Source organism: Pristiophorus japonicus, chromosome 18 (assembly GCF_044704955.1).
Source record: "Pristiophorus japonicus isolate sPriJap1 chromosome 18, sPriJap1.hap1, whole genome shotgun sequence".
NCBI classification, from domain to species: domain Eukaryota; kingdom Metazoa; phylum Chordata; class Chondrichthyes; family Pristiophoridae; genus Pristiophorus; species Pristiophorus japonicus.
Genome location: NC_091994.1, coordinates 98,687,076 through 98,707,682, shown reverse-complemented (window position 1 = coordinate 98,707,682; position 20,607 = coordinate 98,687,076). Strand labels below are relative to the sequence as shown.

The 20,607-nt window shown below is 41.6% G+C and overlaps 1 protein-coding gene across 2 annotated transcripts in view; it reads left to right on the top strand.

Annotated features, from left to right (window-relative positions):
- skia (v-ski avian sarcoma viral oncogene homolog a) overlaps positions 1-18,981 on the top strand; it is a 159,806-nt gene extending 140,825 nt beyond the window's left edge. The window contains exons 2-8 of one of the 2 annotated variants that reach the window (XM_070860454.1): positions 5,164-5,292; positions 6,288-6,412; positions 7,576-7,844; positions 9,430-9,728; positions 12,407-12,637; positions 17,330-17,434; positions 18,429-18,981. In XM_070860454.1, coding sequence (XP_070716555.1) covers positions 5,164-5,292; positions 6,288-6,412; positions 7,576-7,844; positions 9,430-9,728; positions 12,407-12,637; positions 17,330-17,434; positions 18,429-18,539 — 1,269 coding nt within the window. In that variant the 3' untranslated portion in view covers positions 18,540-18,981. Of the gene's footprint in view, positions 1-5,163; positions 5,293-6,287; positions 6,413-7,575; positions 7,845-9,429; positions 9,729-12,406; positions 12,638-17,329 lie in introns of both variants that reach the window. The other variant, XM_070860456.1, reaches the window with a different exon arrangement.
- The last annotated feature ends 1,626 nt before the right edge of the window (positions 18,982-20,607 follow it).

Sequence of the window (20,607 nt, the reverse complement as noted above, 5' to 3'; positions counted from 1 at the left end):
CTACCGCTGAATGTTGGCACTGCCAGAAGAGAGGTGATGGTAGTCTGTGGAGTAGCAGTGGAAGGCCCTCTGAACTCCCTATGAAGGGAGGTATTAGCTCTGGGCATCTTTCCCTCACCTTATGCCCCAAAAACCTACATGATTTTAGGCTTCTGTCCTGTCTGAAACCTAAAACACAATTAGGAGGCCAATCTTTTGGACTTTTCTGCCCTTTAAAACAGCTCCTGTCACTTGGTCCTCATTTTCCTGGTTAGCAGCGGCAGGCTCACTCTGGGTTGGGGCAGAACTTCTGCCCACTGCCCTAATCTGGCCCAGTTTCCTGGTTGAGTTGAAAGAAATACAGCTCTAGAGTTGGCCGGCAATTTGATTATGTAGGATTTTGTAGCCAAGCCCAACCCTGACCTCACCACTGCAATCTTGCAAGTTGAAGATGGTTGAATAATAATTAGGAACGGTAATCCTTCTGAATGGTTCCTTCTCCCTAACCAGGAACACTGAAGCCAATTGTAGAGTCTGAAACACCAATCCAGTTCTTTAATTCAAAAATGCTCATTAAGTAAATTCCTGCTATGCAAGTAATACTAAAATGTTTTCAAGGGTTTGCTCGATCAAGGGCCTGATCGAGGATGTTAACGTTGGTGTGTCTGACCTCCCAGGGGATTTGCAGGATCTTGCGGAGACATCGTTGGTGGTATTTCTCCAGCGATTTGAGGTGTCTAATGTATTGTCCACGTCACTGAGCCATACAGGAGGGGGGGTATCACTACAGTCCTGTAGACCATGAGCTTGGTGCCAGATTTGAAGGCCTGATCTTCGAACACTCTCTTCTCAGGCGGCCGAAGGCTGCACTGGCTCACTGGAAGTGGTGTTGGACCTCGGCGTCGATGTCTGCCCTTGCTGATAATAGGCTCCCGAGGTATGGAAAGTGGTCCACGTTGTCCACCAACACCTGGGAGTCTCTGGCCAAAAACCGCCCTAAGTGGAGGAAAAGCATCCGGGAGGTCGCTAAGCACCTTGAGTCTCGTCGACAAGAGTATGCAGAAAATAAGCGCAAGCAGCGGAAGGAGTGTGCGGCAAACCAGTCCCACCCACCCTTTCCTTCAACGACTGTCTGTCCCACCTGTGACAGAGACTGTAATTCCCGTATTGGACTGTTCAGTCACCTGAGAACTCACTTGTAGAGAGGAAGAAAGTCTTCCTCAATTTCAAGGTACTGCCTATGATGATATGGGTTTGGAGGTTTCAAAGAGCTAAATTCCTGAATCAACCAGGTAGTGCAAACACTATTATACTGACCACATGGTAGTAAAAACAGTATCTACTCGAGTGCACTGTTTTTCCATTTGATTTTTAAATCTTTGGGCAGATGTGAGCATGTCGTCACATCACAGATTATGTAATTGTACAATACTCTTGTCTACAGGCCTTGAAAAGTGTCTTGCAGGACAGCCTCCAAGGGACAATAGCCCTTTTAAGCTTGAGCAAGTCAACTTTTCATTCAGCAAAAAACTGCGACTTGAACTTTAACCCAAGCAAAAGAATCCCTAAAGAGAAATAGAGAATATTTGTAGTGTAGATGGGATGCTGGGCAGAGTGAAAAATCCTGCAGAAGATCACAAAGGATTTGATATGGCAGGGAAAGAGAGGAAACATTAAGAAATGAGAAGGGAGAATCCAGTCTTACTTGAAAAGCAGGCAATTTGTCTTATTTTTCATCTTGTAAACACGGACAGTTACTTGCCTTTGGTGAGTAGAAGTTTTCAGCTTTGAGTTGACCATGTTGGAGAAAGAAAAAGAAGGGTGAGCCACTAACCTTGCAATAGCATGGGTCACTGATTCTGCTAGGGACCCTCAGTTGTTCCTCCTCACTACAATAATAGCCTTTATGCTGGGTCAGATTTGGCTCGGCGCTCTCACACAACAAATCCTTTCATCTGAAAGCATTTTTAGAACTGCCACTAACAAAGCAACTCTAAAACAATGCACGCCAATGAACTGCAATAGCACAGAAATGTAATTCTCTGGTCTTTTGGTTTTTGAGCTGACAGAACTTATTCTCATGAGTTGTACCTCAAGTGGAGATAGGATGAGTGTTTTAATTGTTTGGTGCATAGAGCTCTCTCTTTTCCTACTTCTCTCCAGAGCCAAAAAAAAATCCCACCTCAAAGAAATCTGATTTGTTTGTTATCAATTCAATTTAAAAAGAAACTGTCTTTGTTAAAGAGTGTTTCACATACCTTATTTGTTTGCTCCATTGCATCGCAAGGCATCTTTGCCAGGTTTGTTAGTGACAAAAGTTACTCCAAGCTGTCCTCCCCATAATAAAGATGGTGCTTCAATAATTTCTACCGTTTTGTTTTGAATGGCTGTTGTAGAGTAGTTTATTGAAAGCACAGAATTACTATGCTAGAAAGAGTTGATTGGCCCTTTGTGATTACTGAATATCCTGTATAACTTTCCAGTAGGATAGGGGGTATGTGTGTGGTACCAGGCCAAAACTCCAAAACATTCCAAGTTTGGCTGTTTTCATTGAAACCAGCTGTAATCAGTTCAAATATCTTAGGAAATGTGTATTCTTTTGAATGTGATCACCATAATTTCACTGGCTGGGATTTGGAATGAAATTGTTGAGGTACACTCAGATTAAAGTGGTATGAAAACTTAAACTATTACTTGCTTGCTTAAACTGACTTTCGGTTAATAACCAATACTGTATATACCAGAGGCTCTTGGCATGTGTAGCCTTTTGTAACTTTCGTGCAAGAGTGGTATAGCCTATTTGTAATGGGGATGTATACAAACTACATATCACACATCTGAACAAATGAATACTAGCTTCTCTGCAATAGTAGTACACCACTTACCCAGTTTGCAGAACACAGATACAAGAGCTGAACCTGTGACAAACATTGTGTATGAATTTATATAGTGATTAGGTTACTGGGCCTGGACTAATAATCCAGAGAATGTTTATGTTCAAATTTTGAGAATTTGAATTCAGTTTTTTTTAATCTGGAAATAAAAAGCTGGTATAAGTAAAAGTGACCATGAAGCTGTCGGATTGTCGTAAAAATCCAACCAGTTCACTGATATCCTTTAGGGAAGGAAATCTTATCACCTGACCTAAATGTGACTCCTGTCCCACACCCACGTGGTTGACTCTCAACTGCCCTCTGAAGTGGCCTAACAAGTCACTCAGTTGTATCAAACCACCACCTACTCAGGGTATCTAGTTATGGGCAATAAATGCTGGCCTTGCCAGAAAAGCTTACATCCCAAGAATGAATTTTAAAAGTACTAATAAACGGTGAGCTTTTGCTTATAGTGCACTATACTTAGTGTACAGTGGGGTTAGCTCCCTCTAGTTCTTACAAGGAACAATTTTTCAAGTGTGTACATTTGTTCCATCATAATGTCTCATTAAGATTTCATTATTAAATAAAGATGGAACTCTAGAAAATTTCTCAGTTAATTAGTCCCTGAGTTCTTTTAAAAATGTGATCAGAAATGTTGTTCTGGTTCTCAAAGGGTTACTGATTGCAGAACACTTAAGATTTTTGGCCCACTGTGTCTGTTTCACACTTGACCCACAAAAGAGGCCATGTTCTAGCAGTTTTTCAAGTGTTGACTGTGAGCCTGAAATTGATGTCTTGTCCGAACAAAATGTTCTGTGTGCTGACAGAAAAATAACGGCCTCCCTTTGGCATTGTCACCTGTTGTGGTTTTAGTGCTGGAACCCCCAACTGAGAGGTTTTCAGAAATGAAGGGGCATTTGCCAAATACCTAACTGGTGTTATCATCACTGCTGTTCCAGACAGGGTCCTGTTGTTGATCAACACTGTGCGGGCTGGAGGCTCTGCATTGGATCAGGGTAATTTACATGCCATGTCATGCAGTTCACATGGTAGACAAAGCAAGATTTGGCAAGTCACCCAACATATACTACAGCTGCAGGCACTGAAATCAGTTGACAGGTTGACTTTCAGAGGGAGGAAACAACGTTTGCACTGTTACACTCCTTTGGTGGAGTGCAGAGCCACATCATTCCCGCCCCCTCCCCCCTCGTCGATTACAGTATTTATGTATTACACAATTATTTTCCAGTTTTTTGTAACTGCTGAACAAATTAATGTTGCATTTTACAGCAAACCAAGAAACAAGAAGTGTAATTTTATCTGAAAGTCCTCTGCTTTGCAAGGAGTTGTTTGTTGTGACTCCTAAACTTTGTTTGCATGACAGAGCAACACCCAATTTAACAGAATGTTTGTTTTGATTTAACCCCCTAAAGACCAAGAATGTTTTATTACTTGCACAGTAAGCACACGGTGCCATATACAGCCTCCTTTATTTCTGATACATAAGGTATTGGTAACAATGCCAGAACTTTGGAGGCCTATTCCATTGAGTTTCCTTTCAATCAGACACAGAGCAGTGGTAATGTTGGTTTGTAACTTGCATCATTTCAGCCAATTACCACTATGCACATTTACCAGCAGGTGTCATCGGGATGGATCCTGACTGATTATTGTCTTCCCTTTCTGTATCCTGGGGATATTATAGCAAATTGCAATGCCCCCACTGCTGTCCCTGTTACCAACTGGACCATTGGGAGAGTCCCCCTTTTCCATTCCTTTTCTTGGTATTTTATTCACCATCAATGATTTGCCCATGATTTCTGCAAAGGTGGGTTCCAGGGGTTACAGGAGAGAGGCACAGGATGATTCTCCTCACTTTTGGGGAACTTCCTGCCTATGTGTCCTGTTCCACCATGATGCAGCACATTGGTGCTCCCATATTTTGTACCATCACAGCACATTTTAAAAAGACACAAAAGCTATCGCCACTTCTCTTTCACAGTACCCTTTTAAAATGCATTTTAACAATCAGACTAGGTTTGAATGTGTTTCACAAATGCTACTCAAAACTCTCAAAAGAATTAAGTTTTCTAAAACTTGTGTCTAGCAAGCAGCCTGCTGAATTTGCCCCTATATTTATCCATACTGTTGCAAGAATTTCACCCTCCCTCAATAAACTTAATGAACAAAACACTTATTCTAGTTCTATTTTCAGTGTTCTTGAATGATATTTCCTGTTAAGTGTCTTATCTTTGCATTATATATCACCAAAAAAACAAACTTTGTTCTTTTTCTTCCTTCTGTTTAGGTGCCTTTTGACCAAACCGTGTTTAAAAAGTTCAAGCAAGATGAAACTGCTTCAGAATCTCCAACTGCAATTGAGAAGGAGAAACAGCCTGAATGGTGGCGGTCCTTCTCCTCCCCATCTAGCACTAAGGTACATCATTCAATAATAAATCAAACAAATCACTTCATTGGGAGGGAGATGTTGGTTACTTATGTTTCAGCCTCTGAGGAGTGAGTGGATTTTGCTAATGTTATGAAAAAAGGATCCAACATTGGCATTGTGCACTTTGTTTTGCCTTACTTTGTCATAACTTTAGTGGTCGTCATAGAGAAACCTGTAATACAGACTGAAGTTGAGCAAAACCGAAGAGGGAACTGTGGCTGCTGGGTGCTTGACACAGACTGCTCCTTCTGAGAGGAAAGAATGTGGCAACATTCTGGGGAAGTGGGGAGGTTCTTAAAAGAGGAAATGATGTGGGGAAAGTTTTATTTTAGTAATTGGATGAAGTTCCGTTATCTTGTTGACAGTGTGAATGATCTATGCTTCCACTGATCAAATTGTGTTAAGTCTGCATTCTCATCGGAAACATTATGCAACGGAAAATCTCCTCCCCCATGCCCCAAGTGGCTCACTAGATAAATGCACCATCTGGCATGGCACTGATCCATGCAGACCAGAGAGGCGCAGATCCGAGTTTTGATCTGTGCTGAGTTAGCTGATCTCAGCGAGGGCAATGCCAGTTGGCATCAGTCCCTCTGGGCGAGGGAGAAGAAAAATCTTCCTGGTTCTGATCACTATCCACTGACTCAACAGCAAAATGCTGCAGATGCTGACTATCCACAACTGCTGTTGAAGGGGAGTGTGTGTGTATGAGTGTGAGAGAGACTGTTGTATTTTGTTGTAGTGCCCACAAATCGAGTGCCGTATGTGAATACTGGCTACTTGGGAATGGTGTCTGTCAGCACCTTTGGAGCAGTACCCCAACCATGAGTCACCTTTGAAACAGGAGAGATACAGGGAGAAAGTAGGAAGGGAAGAAAAGCTTTAAAAAAGGGCATTGAGTATGAAAGGAGCTAATGCAGAACAATTATAAGGAAAGTGCTCCGTTGAATGAAGAAAATAAATCATGTTTTTTTTTTGTCTAGAACGTTCTAAGTAGCAGTTGTGTACATTCTCAACAAAGAATCTCTGCCTTCAGGCCCTGGTCACCAGCCATTTCAACAAGTGAAAAGGAAACTCTGACTCACCTTCCCGCACTGGCCCGAGACAGGTACGGCTTCTGTTTGTGCTCAAAGTGAAATACAGTGTGGTTTAGAGTGTTCCAACAAAAACTGTAGAGGGGAGCTGCCTCTGCTGATGTTAGCAAAATTTTACATGTCAAGAAACCATTCATTTACAATTTGCTTTAAATAGCAAACAAATGAAATATCCTCCTTGTGTGCTAAAGGAAATTGAGGCTATAATATATTTATTTTAAATGGTGAGCTGGTACCTACAGTACTAAAAGACACTGGACTTACAACTAGAAGACCCAGATTAAATCTATGTCTTTGATGGAAGATATCTTTCTCTTCACGCTAACCCTTTGAGGGGGAAGAAAACTAATTGGGAGGTGACTTCCACACAACTTGACCACAACTCCTGATCGTCGTCATCATAGCTTGTCGCTCCAAAACCGCAGGCTGAGGAGGGTTGCTTATGCCACCAACTACGGCTTCTATTGCAGTCTGTTACCTCTAGACTCGACTATACCAATGATCATCTGCCTGGCCACACATCTTGCACCCTCTGTAAACTTGAGCTCATCCAAAACTCTGCTTCCTGTATCCTAACTCGCACCTGGCCTCATCCCTTCCTATCTCTAGTAGCTCTTCCAGCCCCACAACCCTCCAAGGTCACTCCAATTCTGGCCTCTTGTGCTTCCCCGATTTTCGTTGCTCCACCATTGGTGGCCGTGCCTTCAGCTGCCTAGGCCCTAAATCCTTTCTATCCTTCTCTCCTCCTTTAAGATGCTCTTTAAAATCTATTTATTTGCCCAAGCTTTTGATTGCCTGTCCTAATATCTCCTTACGTGGCTCAGTGTCAAATTTTGTTTCATAATCACTCCTGTGAAGCGCCTTGGAACATTTTTACTATGTTAAAGGTGCTATATAAATGTAAGTTCTTGTTGTCTTGGTGTATGTTGTCAGAACATTATAAAACACATACAAGTAGCCAAAGGAACCCATTTTAGAGACAAGCAATCCCCATCCCATTTTACTTTCCCCCTGCTACATGAGACTCAAGTTTTATTAATATGAAAAAGACAGGAAAACATTCACACGAGGGTCATAAGACAATTATTTATTTATTTATTTTGAGAGCAGATATATTTTTGTCATAATCTTTTGAGGATTAAAAATTGAATGGTATTGTTTTGTGACTTCTCCATAGTTTCTATGCATACAAAAGCTACGAAAGTTCAGTGGCACCAAACGTAGCTCTGACACCACTGCCCCAGCAGAGGAATGGACGACAATCACCGTCAGCCACTGCAGTCACACAGAACATCGAGACTCCAAATGGAGCTAACAGATCTCGGAAAAGGAGGGCAACTGCAGAATCACAGCTAGAACAGGAAACAGCTGCTCCTCTTGCTGCCGTGTTTCCTTCTGAAGACAAAGATTCAGATGCTGAAGTGGAAGTTGAGAGCAGAGAAGGATGTAAGTTTAATTCACGCAGATATTTCAAATTCACGCCCCCCCCCCCCCCCCCCCCGTCCCACATCATCCTCTATTGGGAGGGCAGATGAATGGCCTGCTTCCAAACCTCTGTCAGCACAGCACTTGAGTCATACGCCAAGAGGTGATTGGTTTACTTGCTTTACTTCCAGTCTGTCCCTCTCCAGACATGCCAACTCAAGGAAACTCTTATGAGTAATCTTTGGGGTCCACCCCCACATCCTACTACTCTATGGCAAAGTATGTTTGTGCATCAGCATGGAGCGTCAGGATGGGGACCGGCCATGGTTTATTTCTTTTAGATGTAAAATATGTAGTCTATTATCATAACTGACAAGCTCAGACTCCTGCCCACGTGAAGAATCTGGATTGAAGGAGCTTTTCCAACATGTGTCATTTTTACATTTGTTACCGGCAAATTTTTATATTTGAAGGTGGAAAATACATCAGTATAACTAATCTACAATTTCTTTATCTCTTTATCATATGCATACAATAATAGGGAACTGTGTTCTGTTGATCTCTCAATGGAATGAAAATGTTATTTGTACCTTTACTGGTATCTGTTAATTTCTATTATTGTGTTTTAAGTTTTTTAAACTAATGAGTTGAGGTGGTTTTGGTGCAGACAATTTGCCTTCCTTCCCAGTCAGGGTTTTGTTTGTAACACAAGGAGATATTGAAGAGGTAAAAATAAACAATCTTAGAGCTAACTGTCACTTAAAACTCGCTTGCTTCAATTGGGTGAGCTGGTCAGACCACAGGATGGAGCAACATGTAGAAACAAGGGCCTTGGAAATTACGTTATGGGATAATAATGTACATCTGAAATTGCACTCTCTGCTAGTTTAGCACAGTATTAATTCATTTCTTTTAAGCAAGTTAATGCCTCCATTAAAATAGAGAGAAATTCCAGACAATTGCATTAAGTGTCCATATACCAATATCCCACAGCTTAACTTCAGAGTTAAGGCTCCTCAGATGGAAGAAGAGGAGTGAACTTTAGCCAGCTTATGGCACTTGACATTTGACAGCCAATATGGAGGTGTCCTCAACCCAGACCTTACTTGCCAGATTTGTGCCGTGTTACCTGATCTCAGTTGGAGCAGCAACACTTAAGTTGGCATCAGCTGCCTTGGACATGGGAGAGGAAAATCAGCCAGATTTCTCATTTTAGAGAGCCATCCAGTGACTCGCACTGGAACGTACACGTGCATAGACATTGTATGAGGGCAGGATTGGTCTTCAGCTGTGATGTCTCCACTCATTGTCTAGGCTCCCAGGTGAAGAATGGCCACATTAGCAAGGTATCAAGAGGACGATGAGCACCACCGAACTGTATCCCAGCATAAACCAGTGCTTTCAGGAGAAGGGCAGAAAATTATGATAAATTGCTTGGTGAAAGAGACCTCTGAGGCGATGGTGGGCTTGAAGTGAAATTTAAAGTATTTTTTTCTTGTATTTAGTGTGGCTGCATTGGAAAATTCTAAAAAAACTCACATTGTACAAGTAAGCTGTCTATATATAAGTATGTATTATAATGCAAATGTTTTTTTCCTTCCTATAGTCACATCATCTTTATCTTCACTTTCTTCTCCCTCCTTCACTTCATCTGCCTCATCAGCAAAGGACCTGAGCTCCCCCGGGGTGCAAATTGCATCTAATGGTGTATTCGAGACTCCAGGCCACACAGAGACACACAACAGCGGATTAGAAGTGGAGCTAGAACACTTGAGGCAGGCCTTAGACAATGGAATCGACACCAAGGAGGCCAAGGAGAAATTCTTGCATGAAATCATTAAGATGCGAGTAAAGCAGGAGGAAAAACTGAATGCTGCTTTGCAAGCCAAGCGCAGTCTACAGCAGGTAAGAGAAAAATCTGCTTGAAAGATACTTTGAATTTAGAGTAACAAGGGTACTCAATGATGGAAAAAAATGTACAAATAACAAAGATGGTGAACCTACATTAAGTGTCTCCAGACAGATTAACAACTGACGTAAGGAGTCAAATTGTGCAGTGTGCTGGTGTTCTAATGATTCTAAGTATAAATTTTATGTGTTAGTGCTCCTGACATGGACCCTCAGTTTATGGAAGATCCAGATTTGCAACCATCACAATTTTTTTTGATCAGCATGAACAAGTAACAAACCGACACTCATTATTTGAGCTCACACATAAAGAATTCCATTTTGGCTGACGTTTTGAAGGGCAGCAGGAGTCTGCAGAACTTTACTTCAGCATTTGTGACGTTAACGAATTAACCTATAAAGTGCTAACCGTACATGCGTACTTCACTATATATAGACTAGCATCTGCCAAACATTTTTCTTTCCTTTTCCACCAATCCAGTCGAGTCTCCTGTTACACCAACCCCACCGCCCCCCGGTATAGTTATGATATTCACAAATTGAACATTGGCAAAGTATAACCAGCAGCTTTGCTGAGCTGCATACTTAGCTTCACCCATACCTAGAGCAAATCTACCAAATGATGGGGTGAAAAAAAAATTGTGGAATTCACTGCCTGAAAGGGTGCCGGAAGTAGATTCAATAACAACTTCCAAAAGGGAATTGGATTAATACTTGAAGAGGAAATATCTGCAGAGCTATAGGATAAGGGGAGGGGAGTGCAACTAATAGTTCTTTCAAAAGAGCCGGCACAAACATAATGGACCAAATGGTGTGTCATTCTATGATAGTACTATACCTGAAACATAGAAACATAGAAAATAGGTGCAGGAGTAGGCCATTCGGCCCTTCGAGCCTGCACCACCATTCAATAAGATCATGGCTGAACATGCAACTTCAGTGCCCCTTTCCTGCTTTCTCTCCATAATCCTTGATCCCTTTAGCCGTAAGGTCCATATCTAACTCCCTCTTGAATATATCCAACAAACTGGCATCAACAAATCTCTGCGGTAGAGAATTCCACAGGTTAACAACTCTCTGAGTGAAGAAGTTTCTCCTCATCTCAGTCCTAAATGGCTTACCCCTTATCCTTAGACTGTGACCCCTGGTTCTGGACTTCCCCAGTATCGGGAACATTTTTCCTGCCTCTAACCTGTCCAATCCCATCAGAATTTTAGATGTTTCTATGAGATCCCCTCTCATTCTTCTAAACTCCAGTGAATACAGGCCCAGTCGATCCAGTCTCTCCTCATATGTCAGTCCTGCCATCCCGGGAATCAGTCTGGTGAACCTTCGCTGCACAGTTTTGTTCAGATGCAGTATTTGTATGGTTAAGCAGTCATTTAGATATGAACACCAAGCTTTAAAACTGTCTCTTATACCAATGGCTAGTAATGCCTTAGGGTCGCGCTTACATTGCAGGGCAGTTCCTGCAACAGAAAATATAACGTCACATAATTAATTCACAGTTTGCGACTTTGCTTCTGGCTGACTCACCTTCCCCGATGGTAGGGGAGGTAGCTAGAGGGTATCAAGCAAAAATGCCACCATGCTGACATATACGGGCAGACTGAATCTCTCAGTCCAGCAACATAACTGTCTGCACCTCCAGTGATGTTTATCTTGATGCACTGCCTCTAGAGATACCCACAATATCCACTGATTGATACATTCAGTGTATGGCACAGGACTTTTTATTGGCATGCGTATATATTGGAATGACCATGCCGAGTGATTTCAGACAATTGTTTTGACCAGACAGTCTATCCAGTTCTTGAGTCTACACTGTCTTGTATGGGAAGTGATATTATCAGAAAGAAAAGGATTTCCCATGGCTCTACTGGCTGAGGGGATGAAAAGGGTGTTGCCTTGGGAAAATGCAGCCTTTGTTAGCTCATTTCATACAGCTGGGAAGCAAAAAAGGTTGCTCTTTATACTGACTTACTTTATCCATTATTAGATGATACTCAGTTGAATGGAATGACACCCACTTCCTAAGTGAAATGCAGCCACCCAATGACCACTGTCGTTACAAACAGAAGAAAATCTATTCATTTAATTTAGTCTTGGGCACTTTTATATTAATAGCAGGCACATGGCATTCTCTAATATGAAGGAAACCAACTCCCAATGGCACCTAGGACCCAACTTTTCATGGGTTTCGAGAGCAGTTTGTCAGGTTGGTAAACTAGTGCCTCCCTATATTGGTTCTCCAGTGAAGGACAAACAGCACAGAGAGCAGTACTTGTAGGTCTCGGGTCTCCACTTAAGCGTTGCTTGGAGCCTCATCATCAACACAGCAGTGCCTTTAGATTATAGCCATTCATACAGCAACAGTTATAGGACAATGACTCTAGACCCCAGACTCTAGTAAAACTGAAAATAGCAAGGAATTAGTCATAGGAAACATAACATATAAATGATCCACATGGCAAGAGAAGGGAAAAAAGGGTCTTTGTGTTGGTACTAACATTGTTTCAAGATAAGAGTCTAGCTTTGACTAATTAACATCTGGAGTACCTTTACTCTTTGGAGTGCAAATGTTCTATCTAAACACTAATTTGTAAGGTTTTTTTCAGTCTAACCCATTTTACTTTTCCACTTAACTGAATTCTGTGCATTTCTTTGCTTTGTAGGAACTTGAATTTCTCCGTGTTGCCAAGAAAGAAAAACTACGCGAAGCAACGGAGGCCAAGCGCAACTTGAGGAAAGAGATAGAGCGTCTTCGAGCAGAGAACGAGAAGAAAATGAAGGAGGCAAACGAGTCACGGATAAGACTAAAACGTGAACTAGAACAAGCAAAACAAATCCGGGTCTGTGACAAAGGCTGTGAGGCTGGGCGACTGAGGATCAAATATTCAGCACAGGTAATTATGCTGGAGTAAACAAAAATGCACACTTATACTTGCTTTTTGTTCTGTTTGTCACCGTGATTTAGATTGCAAGAGCACTGCTTGAATGTTCTATTCCATTTTACTGACAAACTGAAAGTTATGAGAACAGGAAAACCACTGTCTCGATACTTCTGAGGAACCCTGATGAGGTCAACTAAGATCTGTCGAGCACAGAGTGTTCTGGCTGGGAACTTGAGAAACACCTAGCCCTGTTGATTCTGAGCTTGGTTGCCTTCTGTTGACTATCTGGGGAGAAATTCAAAATCATTGTTCGTTCTTTTGGGTGTAATGTAACTATGGTGGGGAGGCAGGAGTTGATTTGCTATCTTGTTTTTGTTTTTTGTTTGTTTCAATTTTCTGCTCCTTCCCGCCCCCCCCACCCACACCCCCGCAACCCTCCCTTTCAATGCTAATGACTCATGCTGGGATACATTTGACTGGAATCTTCCAGTACCTTTTCCAAATGGCATTCTTCAAATATGAGGTGGAGAAATTCAACTCCTATCCAGCGCGAGTTAAACGCTCACCCGAAAACAGTGGTGAAAGGCCCGAGCCAAACTTGGCATCGGGCTTCATGTGAATGTTACAGCTCACAAGTAGGACTGTGTGGTGGGGGAGAGGGGGTGTCTTCACATCTTGGCTCGGTTGGCAAAGTGAAAATGTAACTATGTGGGAAAACCTCATATCCGTTTTTTTTAAATCCCTATCCCCTGCCATCTCCATGGGGAAGGTAGTTACCATAACTCGGCGCCTCCTCCAATAGCCAACAACAGGTGCTGGGTGTAACCCTGGGTTCGGTCACACTGTTTTGTGTTTTGGGAATTGGTACGTTGCATCACCAGGTTACATTTTTTTTTAATCCTCTCTAATGTGGAAGTACACTTTCCTGTCCCATTTTACTGTTCCCATAGAGAAACAACATGTTTCTTGATACAAGTAATGAGTAAAGTAGTATATATAGCTATATAATGAGGTATGAAAGGGTTAAGATTGCAATACTATTCAATATAACTCCCCGCCACCCGCCGCCCCCCCCCCCGCTTCCAGAAATGAGCAAGAAGATTGGGAATGGAGAAAGTAGTGCAGTTTCAAGACATTAACAATCAAATGAGGAAAGAGGAAGTGATGCAGATTTCCGTTTCAACATCATGGGAAGTTGCAGAGAGCGATTGTGCCAGACTAAACAACATTGAGTAGGAACTGCAACATGGGTGTCACCCACAGTACATTTCTGGTTGAGGGAAATGGATGACATTTCGTGCAGTCCTGCGATGTTCTATACTGCCATGTTTACAGTATTTTTCACACACAACACCCAAAAAAAAGGGTTTGGAAAGGATCAGGTAGAGAAACATGAGCAAAATAACTACTATCTGAGTGCAAATTTTCTTTCTAATGTCACATTATCACAGGATTTCAGCTAGTGAAACAATGTGCTGTGAAACTGAATGACCTGGTGTACCTCTAAGTGTCTAGCTCGTGCAGAAACCACATCAAAGGCGTGTGAAACTGATTAGAATAGAATCACTAGGCTGGGCCGCCCTCTTCTCAGTGGAGCTGTTGTGTGTTACATTTTGCTTGCCAAAGATAATTTTGAAGGTAATTATTATGCTACAATGGAACTTCCGTCAATCCTCTAATAAAGAGCACTCCTCTGGTGGATAGTGGAAATTGGGGGCCAAGATTATGTGCTCAGGTTCTGGAACCGGGTTTGAACCCACGCCATTCTGAATCTGAGATGAGACTGCTACTAACTGAGCCCAACTGGAATTTAAATATATACAACAAATGAGGGAACATTTCGTGCAAGGTTATGTCCTGTAAATATTTTGTTGGGATAATTGGGAATGCGGATAATAGGAGTGTGTATAATGCAGTAGCTGCATGCATTGCATATATATATATATCTACCCACAACTACATGCATTGCATATATTATATATATATATATACACTCACAGCTACATGCATTATATAGAGGCACTGGTACAAATACTCAGAGAAGCTAGAGCAGAATTGGTTAGGAATCAAGATATTGCTGCTCTGTTGTTGGTTGGGCTGATTAAGACACGAGTGCCTGAACCATACAGTCCAGAAAGGTCCCAGGTTGGATCTCTGGGCTGCGCTGAGTTAGCTGATCTCATCTACAGCAGTGGCTGAGGCACTACAGTTGGTCTCAGTACCCCTAAGTTCCCGCCATAATTGCTCTCCATTGGCCCCTGCTGAAAATACATGTCTCTGGAGATGTGGATGAGAGCAGGATCAGGCTCAGCTGTGATACCCCGCCTACCCAAATCATTCCGTTTCATGCCCTGTAGTTTTAAAAGCTGTGATAATGTCATATTGAAAGGAAACTTTTCATCTATTGTGAGTATTTATCTTGTTTCAGTTTATTTTTGGCTGTTGGATTAAAAGATGCAACACGAATTTTCAGTTGTGGTCAGGAGGCGCTGTTGATCCCGCAGGGAGAGGAGGAGGATAGGTTGGCTACTCACTTTGGCACGCTTCCTAACAGCTGGTCACAGAGCAGTGGCAGCCTGCTGTTCTCCCTTTTGGATGGGTAATGGTGTGTGCTCTAAAAAGAATGGGGAAATAATAATAAAGCAAAATTAGGAGGGAGGCACGATAATGAAATATTCCCATGGTAACATCTCTGACATTATCTACACCTGCCAGCAACACTAAGCTTTCCTGCCATCTATTCACATTACCATTTTCACCTATTTCTTCCACGTGTTGTATTGGCTGCCGTCTCTTCTAATTAAGATTTAATTGTCAAGCTAACAGTGCTGGAGTACTAAGGCACGGACCTGACCTAGAGTTACAGCTGAGCCGAGGATTGTTCGTTATATTGTACTAGTATCCTCAGTTGCAAGCCAATTATGCCCTCACAGATACATCAATTATCTTGTGAGAAAAAAATACCATGCTAAACATAGCAGGTGGGGAGGGGGGAAACAGCTAAGGCCTGTAAGAGGATGGTGCAGAATCGACTGCCTTTATGGGTCTCGGGCGTACGTCTCCTGCGTTCCGGCAGCCTCCATGCGGCCGGCGCTGTGCTCGGACCACCACCTGGTGTGGGCGGAGCTCACTTCGCTCCGCGCGAGGACGGGGTCCGCGTACTGGCACTTTAACAACTTGCTGCTGGAGGACGAGCGGTTCAGGACTCGTTCTGTCGTTTCTGGGCCGACTGGAGAAGGAAGCAGGGGGGCTTCCCCTCCTTGAGGCTATGGTGGGACGTGGGCAAGGCTCACGTCCGTCTCTTCTGTCAAGAGTATGCGAGGGGGTTGACCAAAAGGCGGGCGGCCAGGGTGGGGCGCCCAGAAAAGGAGGTGCTCGACCCAAAATCCCGTCTCGGTCAAGTCGTCAAGGACCCGGCCCTGCGGACTGTGTAAAAAAAAATTTAAAAGAAACAAGATTCCAAAGGCAGCCTTAAGATCTGCATTAGCTGTTGTTGATAACTAAGACCTAACTAAATTGTCTGTCATTATAACTTGTGATACACCATATTTCTCAATCAGAGATTGGCCCATCATGCCAGCTCTGTTATTTCCACTTAATGTACTTTGTGGGAACAGTTTAGTTTTTTGTAACAGGAAAGTTATTCCCAAAGTTGGTTAACCTTTTAACACTACGGCAAGCAAATTGTACGGTAGGTAGAAGGGTGTAATGATATGATAGTCCCTGGTGTGGAAACGCTTTCCTACTCAAACTATGCCCACAAAATTATTACTAGTTTAAAAAATCTTATTAAAAAAGAATAAAAAATTAAGAATGGCATGTCTGTGTAAACCTGGTTAATGTGTCTGCGATGCACTAGAGTGAAACAGCTGTTGGGTGATTTACCGTTTACTAAACGTTTTTTTAAACGTTAATAAGGGAAGCATCTTGGACTCTAAGTTCATCATCTGTTCAGTTATAACTTGGAGTATATATCTACACCGGATTTCAGCACCGTGACAACATGACTGTTCATCAAATTACAATGAAGCTCATTCCCAACTGTAAATACAAGCCTACAAGCCTTATTTTCCACAAAACATCACTTCACTCATGAACACAGTGAGTGCCAGGGACTGAACCAGGTATCACAGCACCATATTTCTGCAGCTATTCTCCAAAGTGCCACATAGTTGGTTTTCTCGAATGGGTGAACAATCACTTTATAGGAACGTTCAGAACAGGAATAGGCCATTCAGCCCCTCGAGCCACAAGCCATCAAACTCTCTACCAGTCATAATATCCTTCTCTAATAGCCATAAGTTATCACCTAGTTACCCCCAGTGCCTATTACCATCTTCAAATGAGTATACCTTGGTTCAAGTGAAAGTCGCCTACAGTATTAGTTGGATGATGTTGTAAGACAAAAGGGATAGGTCAGATGATAGAGCTGCTTACTACACCAGGCTCATTTCAAACACACTCTTCTCGATCTGTTAATGGTAATTATCACTTCACATGTGGTCCATTTCCAAAAGCTAATTCCATAAAACAAATAGCATATTGCCTCTCTCTATCAATGTTGCTCCACTCATACAATAGAACTTCCATCCTGCAATGCACCTTTTACTGATACAATAGCCCCTTGTGTCATTGAATAGAATACGTACATTTTATACAGAATCAGCAAGATTTATTTTATTCAACATCACTTTTATTTTTCAGATTGAAGAGTTGCAGGTCAAATTACAACATGCTGAGGCGGATCGGGAACAGCTGCGTGCAGACCTCCTTCGGGAGCGAGAGGCCCGGGAACACTTGGAAAAAATGGTAAAAGAGCTTCAGGAACAACTCTGGCTGAAACCAAGCAACTCCACTACCAGCAAAGTGGTTTCAAAAGACAGTGAAATTTAAAAGAAAATACATGAAACTGTGTGTGTGTGTGGATGTATGTGTACATATTCATACATACACACGGAGGATACAAGAGTTGACTGTTTTCGGAGAAAGAATGTTACTTCAGACACACGCACTGAAACTAACCTCCCCTAAATGACACAGCACAGAAAATGTGTGCCTGCCATCCTGCCAGACTTCAAATACTAAACTGTTCCTGAGATACTTTACTGCGGTTAGTGACAGCACCAAGGATTTTTTTTTTCTCCGAAATGTTTTTTTTTCTACAGCGCATCACACGGTGTACAGGATTCTGGACAACTGTCAGATATAGTACCAAATAAACAAAAAGGGAGGAGGAACAAAAAAGGGTTGGGGAGGGGTGACAGTACTTTCTCTGGTTAATTTACAGAACTCTTCAGATTCTACTTTTGTAATAAGCTATTGAAGTATAGAAACAAAAAAAAACTGTTTTGAAAACAGAAGACTTGATTTTAAACCAAGTTTGAATTACGTGCAGTTGTGATGAAAACTTTTACTTTCTCCTTGGATATTTCTCATGAGGTTTCCCCAGGACTGTCCATTGTGTAGGCCAGTGATGCTCCCCGATACTTTCCATGTTTTTCTTGATTTAGAGAACTTCACCGCGAGTCAAATCAGAAGCCATGAAACAACTTTACTGCAAATCCCCCTCCTTTAAACAAAAGAAAAATGGCTCGTGGAAACTTTCAAAGGCGTTTCATTTCTCCCCCCGCCCCCCCCATCTTTAGTTGGATTATTTTCAGCTGGAAGGGGATGTTAAAAACTTGCTTGGCCTTATCAGCGACAGAGCATTCTACGGAAAGACTTGAAATGTTTTATTTCTGTTTTTGTTTTTCTTTGAGAGAAGTGATAAATGGATGCGTTCAGAATGCGATTCTAATTCCAGTGCACTTCAGTTAAAAGAAGAAAATGGATGGAGGAAGATAGAAATATCACGAAGAAAACTGGGACAGTTGTTAAAGAGATGACATGCAACAACAACAAAAAATCGTTATAATTGGGACGCCATTCCAAAATATACATTTTTGCAACCGATAAATTTAACAAAAGCAGCTAGTTGTAACTGCTGCTTTTCTCTATTCACAGTATTTACAGTACTCTTTTGTTCACCGGTATTATTGTATTATTTTTCAGTTCTGTTGTTTTTTTGGTTGTTATTTTGTTTTGTTATTTTGCTTTGTACTGTTCAGTGATTCATTCTGTTCGCTGAACTAACATTTGCAGAATACAGGATCAATTGGGTACCTTGTTAGTAAGATATATATATATATATATATACACACACACATGGTGCTCCCTTAAGGATCTGTGATAGGATTACTTGCTATTTTATACGAGCAAACATCACTTTTGTCAAACAAGCTGCAATAGGGCTAAATTCACATAGGCACAATTTCTGCACAGAACAAATTTTTAATTCACTATAGAAATCCTTCTTACTGCCAAGAAGATTTTGTTGTATTTTAATTCACTTTCTTGGGGGGGGGGGGAGGGCCGGTGGGGGTTGGTGCAAGGGGAAACGGTTCTGTATTGCTGTTCGCTGCCTCAGTTGCATGAACTGTGTCAGTTCTACATTCAGGCCACCAGATTTATTATCAAATAGATGTGAGGTATTCCATCTTAGAGGAAGCAAGAACTTTGATTTTGCTGGCTTGCTGCACTTTTTTTTGGTCCCACCCTCCCTCCCTGTTTAAATATTTAAAGGTTTTTTTTCCCCCCATGAAGAACTGTGCTGCATTTTCTTAGCGACAAAACAAGAATGTGATCTGTACACAGACACGTGTCACTGTCACCAGCCATATCAGGGTTGACTTGCCCTCTGATATTTGTAGACCACCATCTCCATCCTGGGTAGCCCAACCAAAATCAAGAACCACAGCATGAAGCCAGAGCTGCTCCTTACTGTGTCTGTGGCACTGAGCTATCCACCTGAGAATTTGTGTGGCAACCAAATCAGTTGTGAACAGTGGAGGGGGGAGGAGGAGATGGGAACAATGGTGACAAAAAATATTACAAATATATGTTCTGCACCTGCTGCATTTTCTCCAAAGCCCATGTAGGACCCAATAAGATCTAGTAATCTGATGTTAGTGTAATGCTCTGATGATATAAACTACATTCATATGTTTTTCTCTCTTAATACTTAAAAGACACCCGCTGCTGTGTTTCATTAATAAGGCTAAAAAAATATATTTATCACATGGAATGAATAAAAAAAATTAAAAATGTTTTAAGATATTCTGCATGAATCCAGTATAATAGCCATTGTTACTGTGAGATTTAAGAGGCGGGTCTTTAGAATTTAGGTACAAATGAAAGCTATCAATCGGAAGAGTTGTCAGGGCAACTCAAAAGTTGTGGGGAGTGTATGATGTAAAACAAAAATCTAGAGGAAATGGGGTGAAAATTGTAAACTTTTGTAGGGGTGCGACCCTGGATTGTGGCAATCCCACCACTTTATGGGATCTAGCTTCACTTTTGTGAATACAAAATCTTAACACAAAAAAACCCACACAATTCCCCCGTTATGAGTGCAATGCAAATGGAACATAGATCATGTTTATGCAATTATGTGGGATATTTCTGCTTTATCTGTTTTTTTCCTTAATGAGAAGACTCGATATCTTTCATATGCATGGAGTTACAATATTTCTACCATACAGTACTCTTTAACGGGCATTAAAACTTGTATATTTAAGGGGTTTTATGTTTATATAATATGCAAAAAAAATCAGCCTTATATGTCATTATCTCTCCTTTCCTGGTGTCTCATGCAGTCTGTTTTATTGACTTTTTCTTGTTTGATACGGTAATGCAAAAAAGGAGAAGCAGTACATTAGTAGCTACTGACTCTCCTAGCAGAAGAAATGTCTTTTTTTGTTCTATGTTCTTTTTGTAAGCCGCTTATTGTTCAGTCAGTCGTGACGATTCACATTACTTTAATACGAGAGTTTCAAATAAATTGTGGGGGGGAAAAAAAGCAAAAAAAAAAATTCAGGAAAAAAAAAGTTTTTTAAATGAAAACATTCTTCAGCAATAATGCTTTATACCTGAGGGGCAGCTAA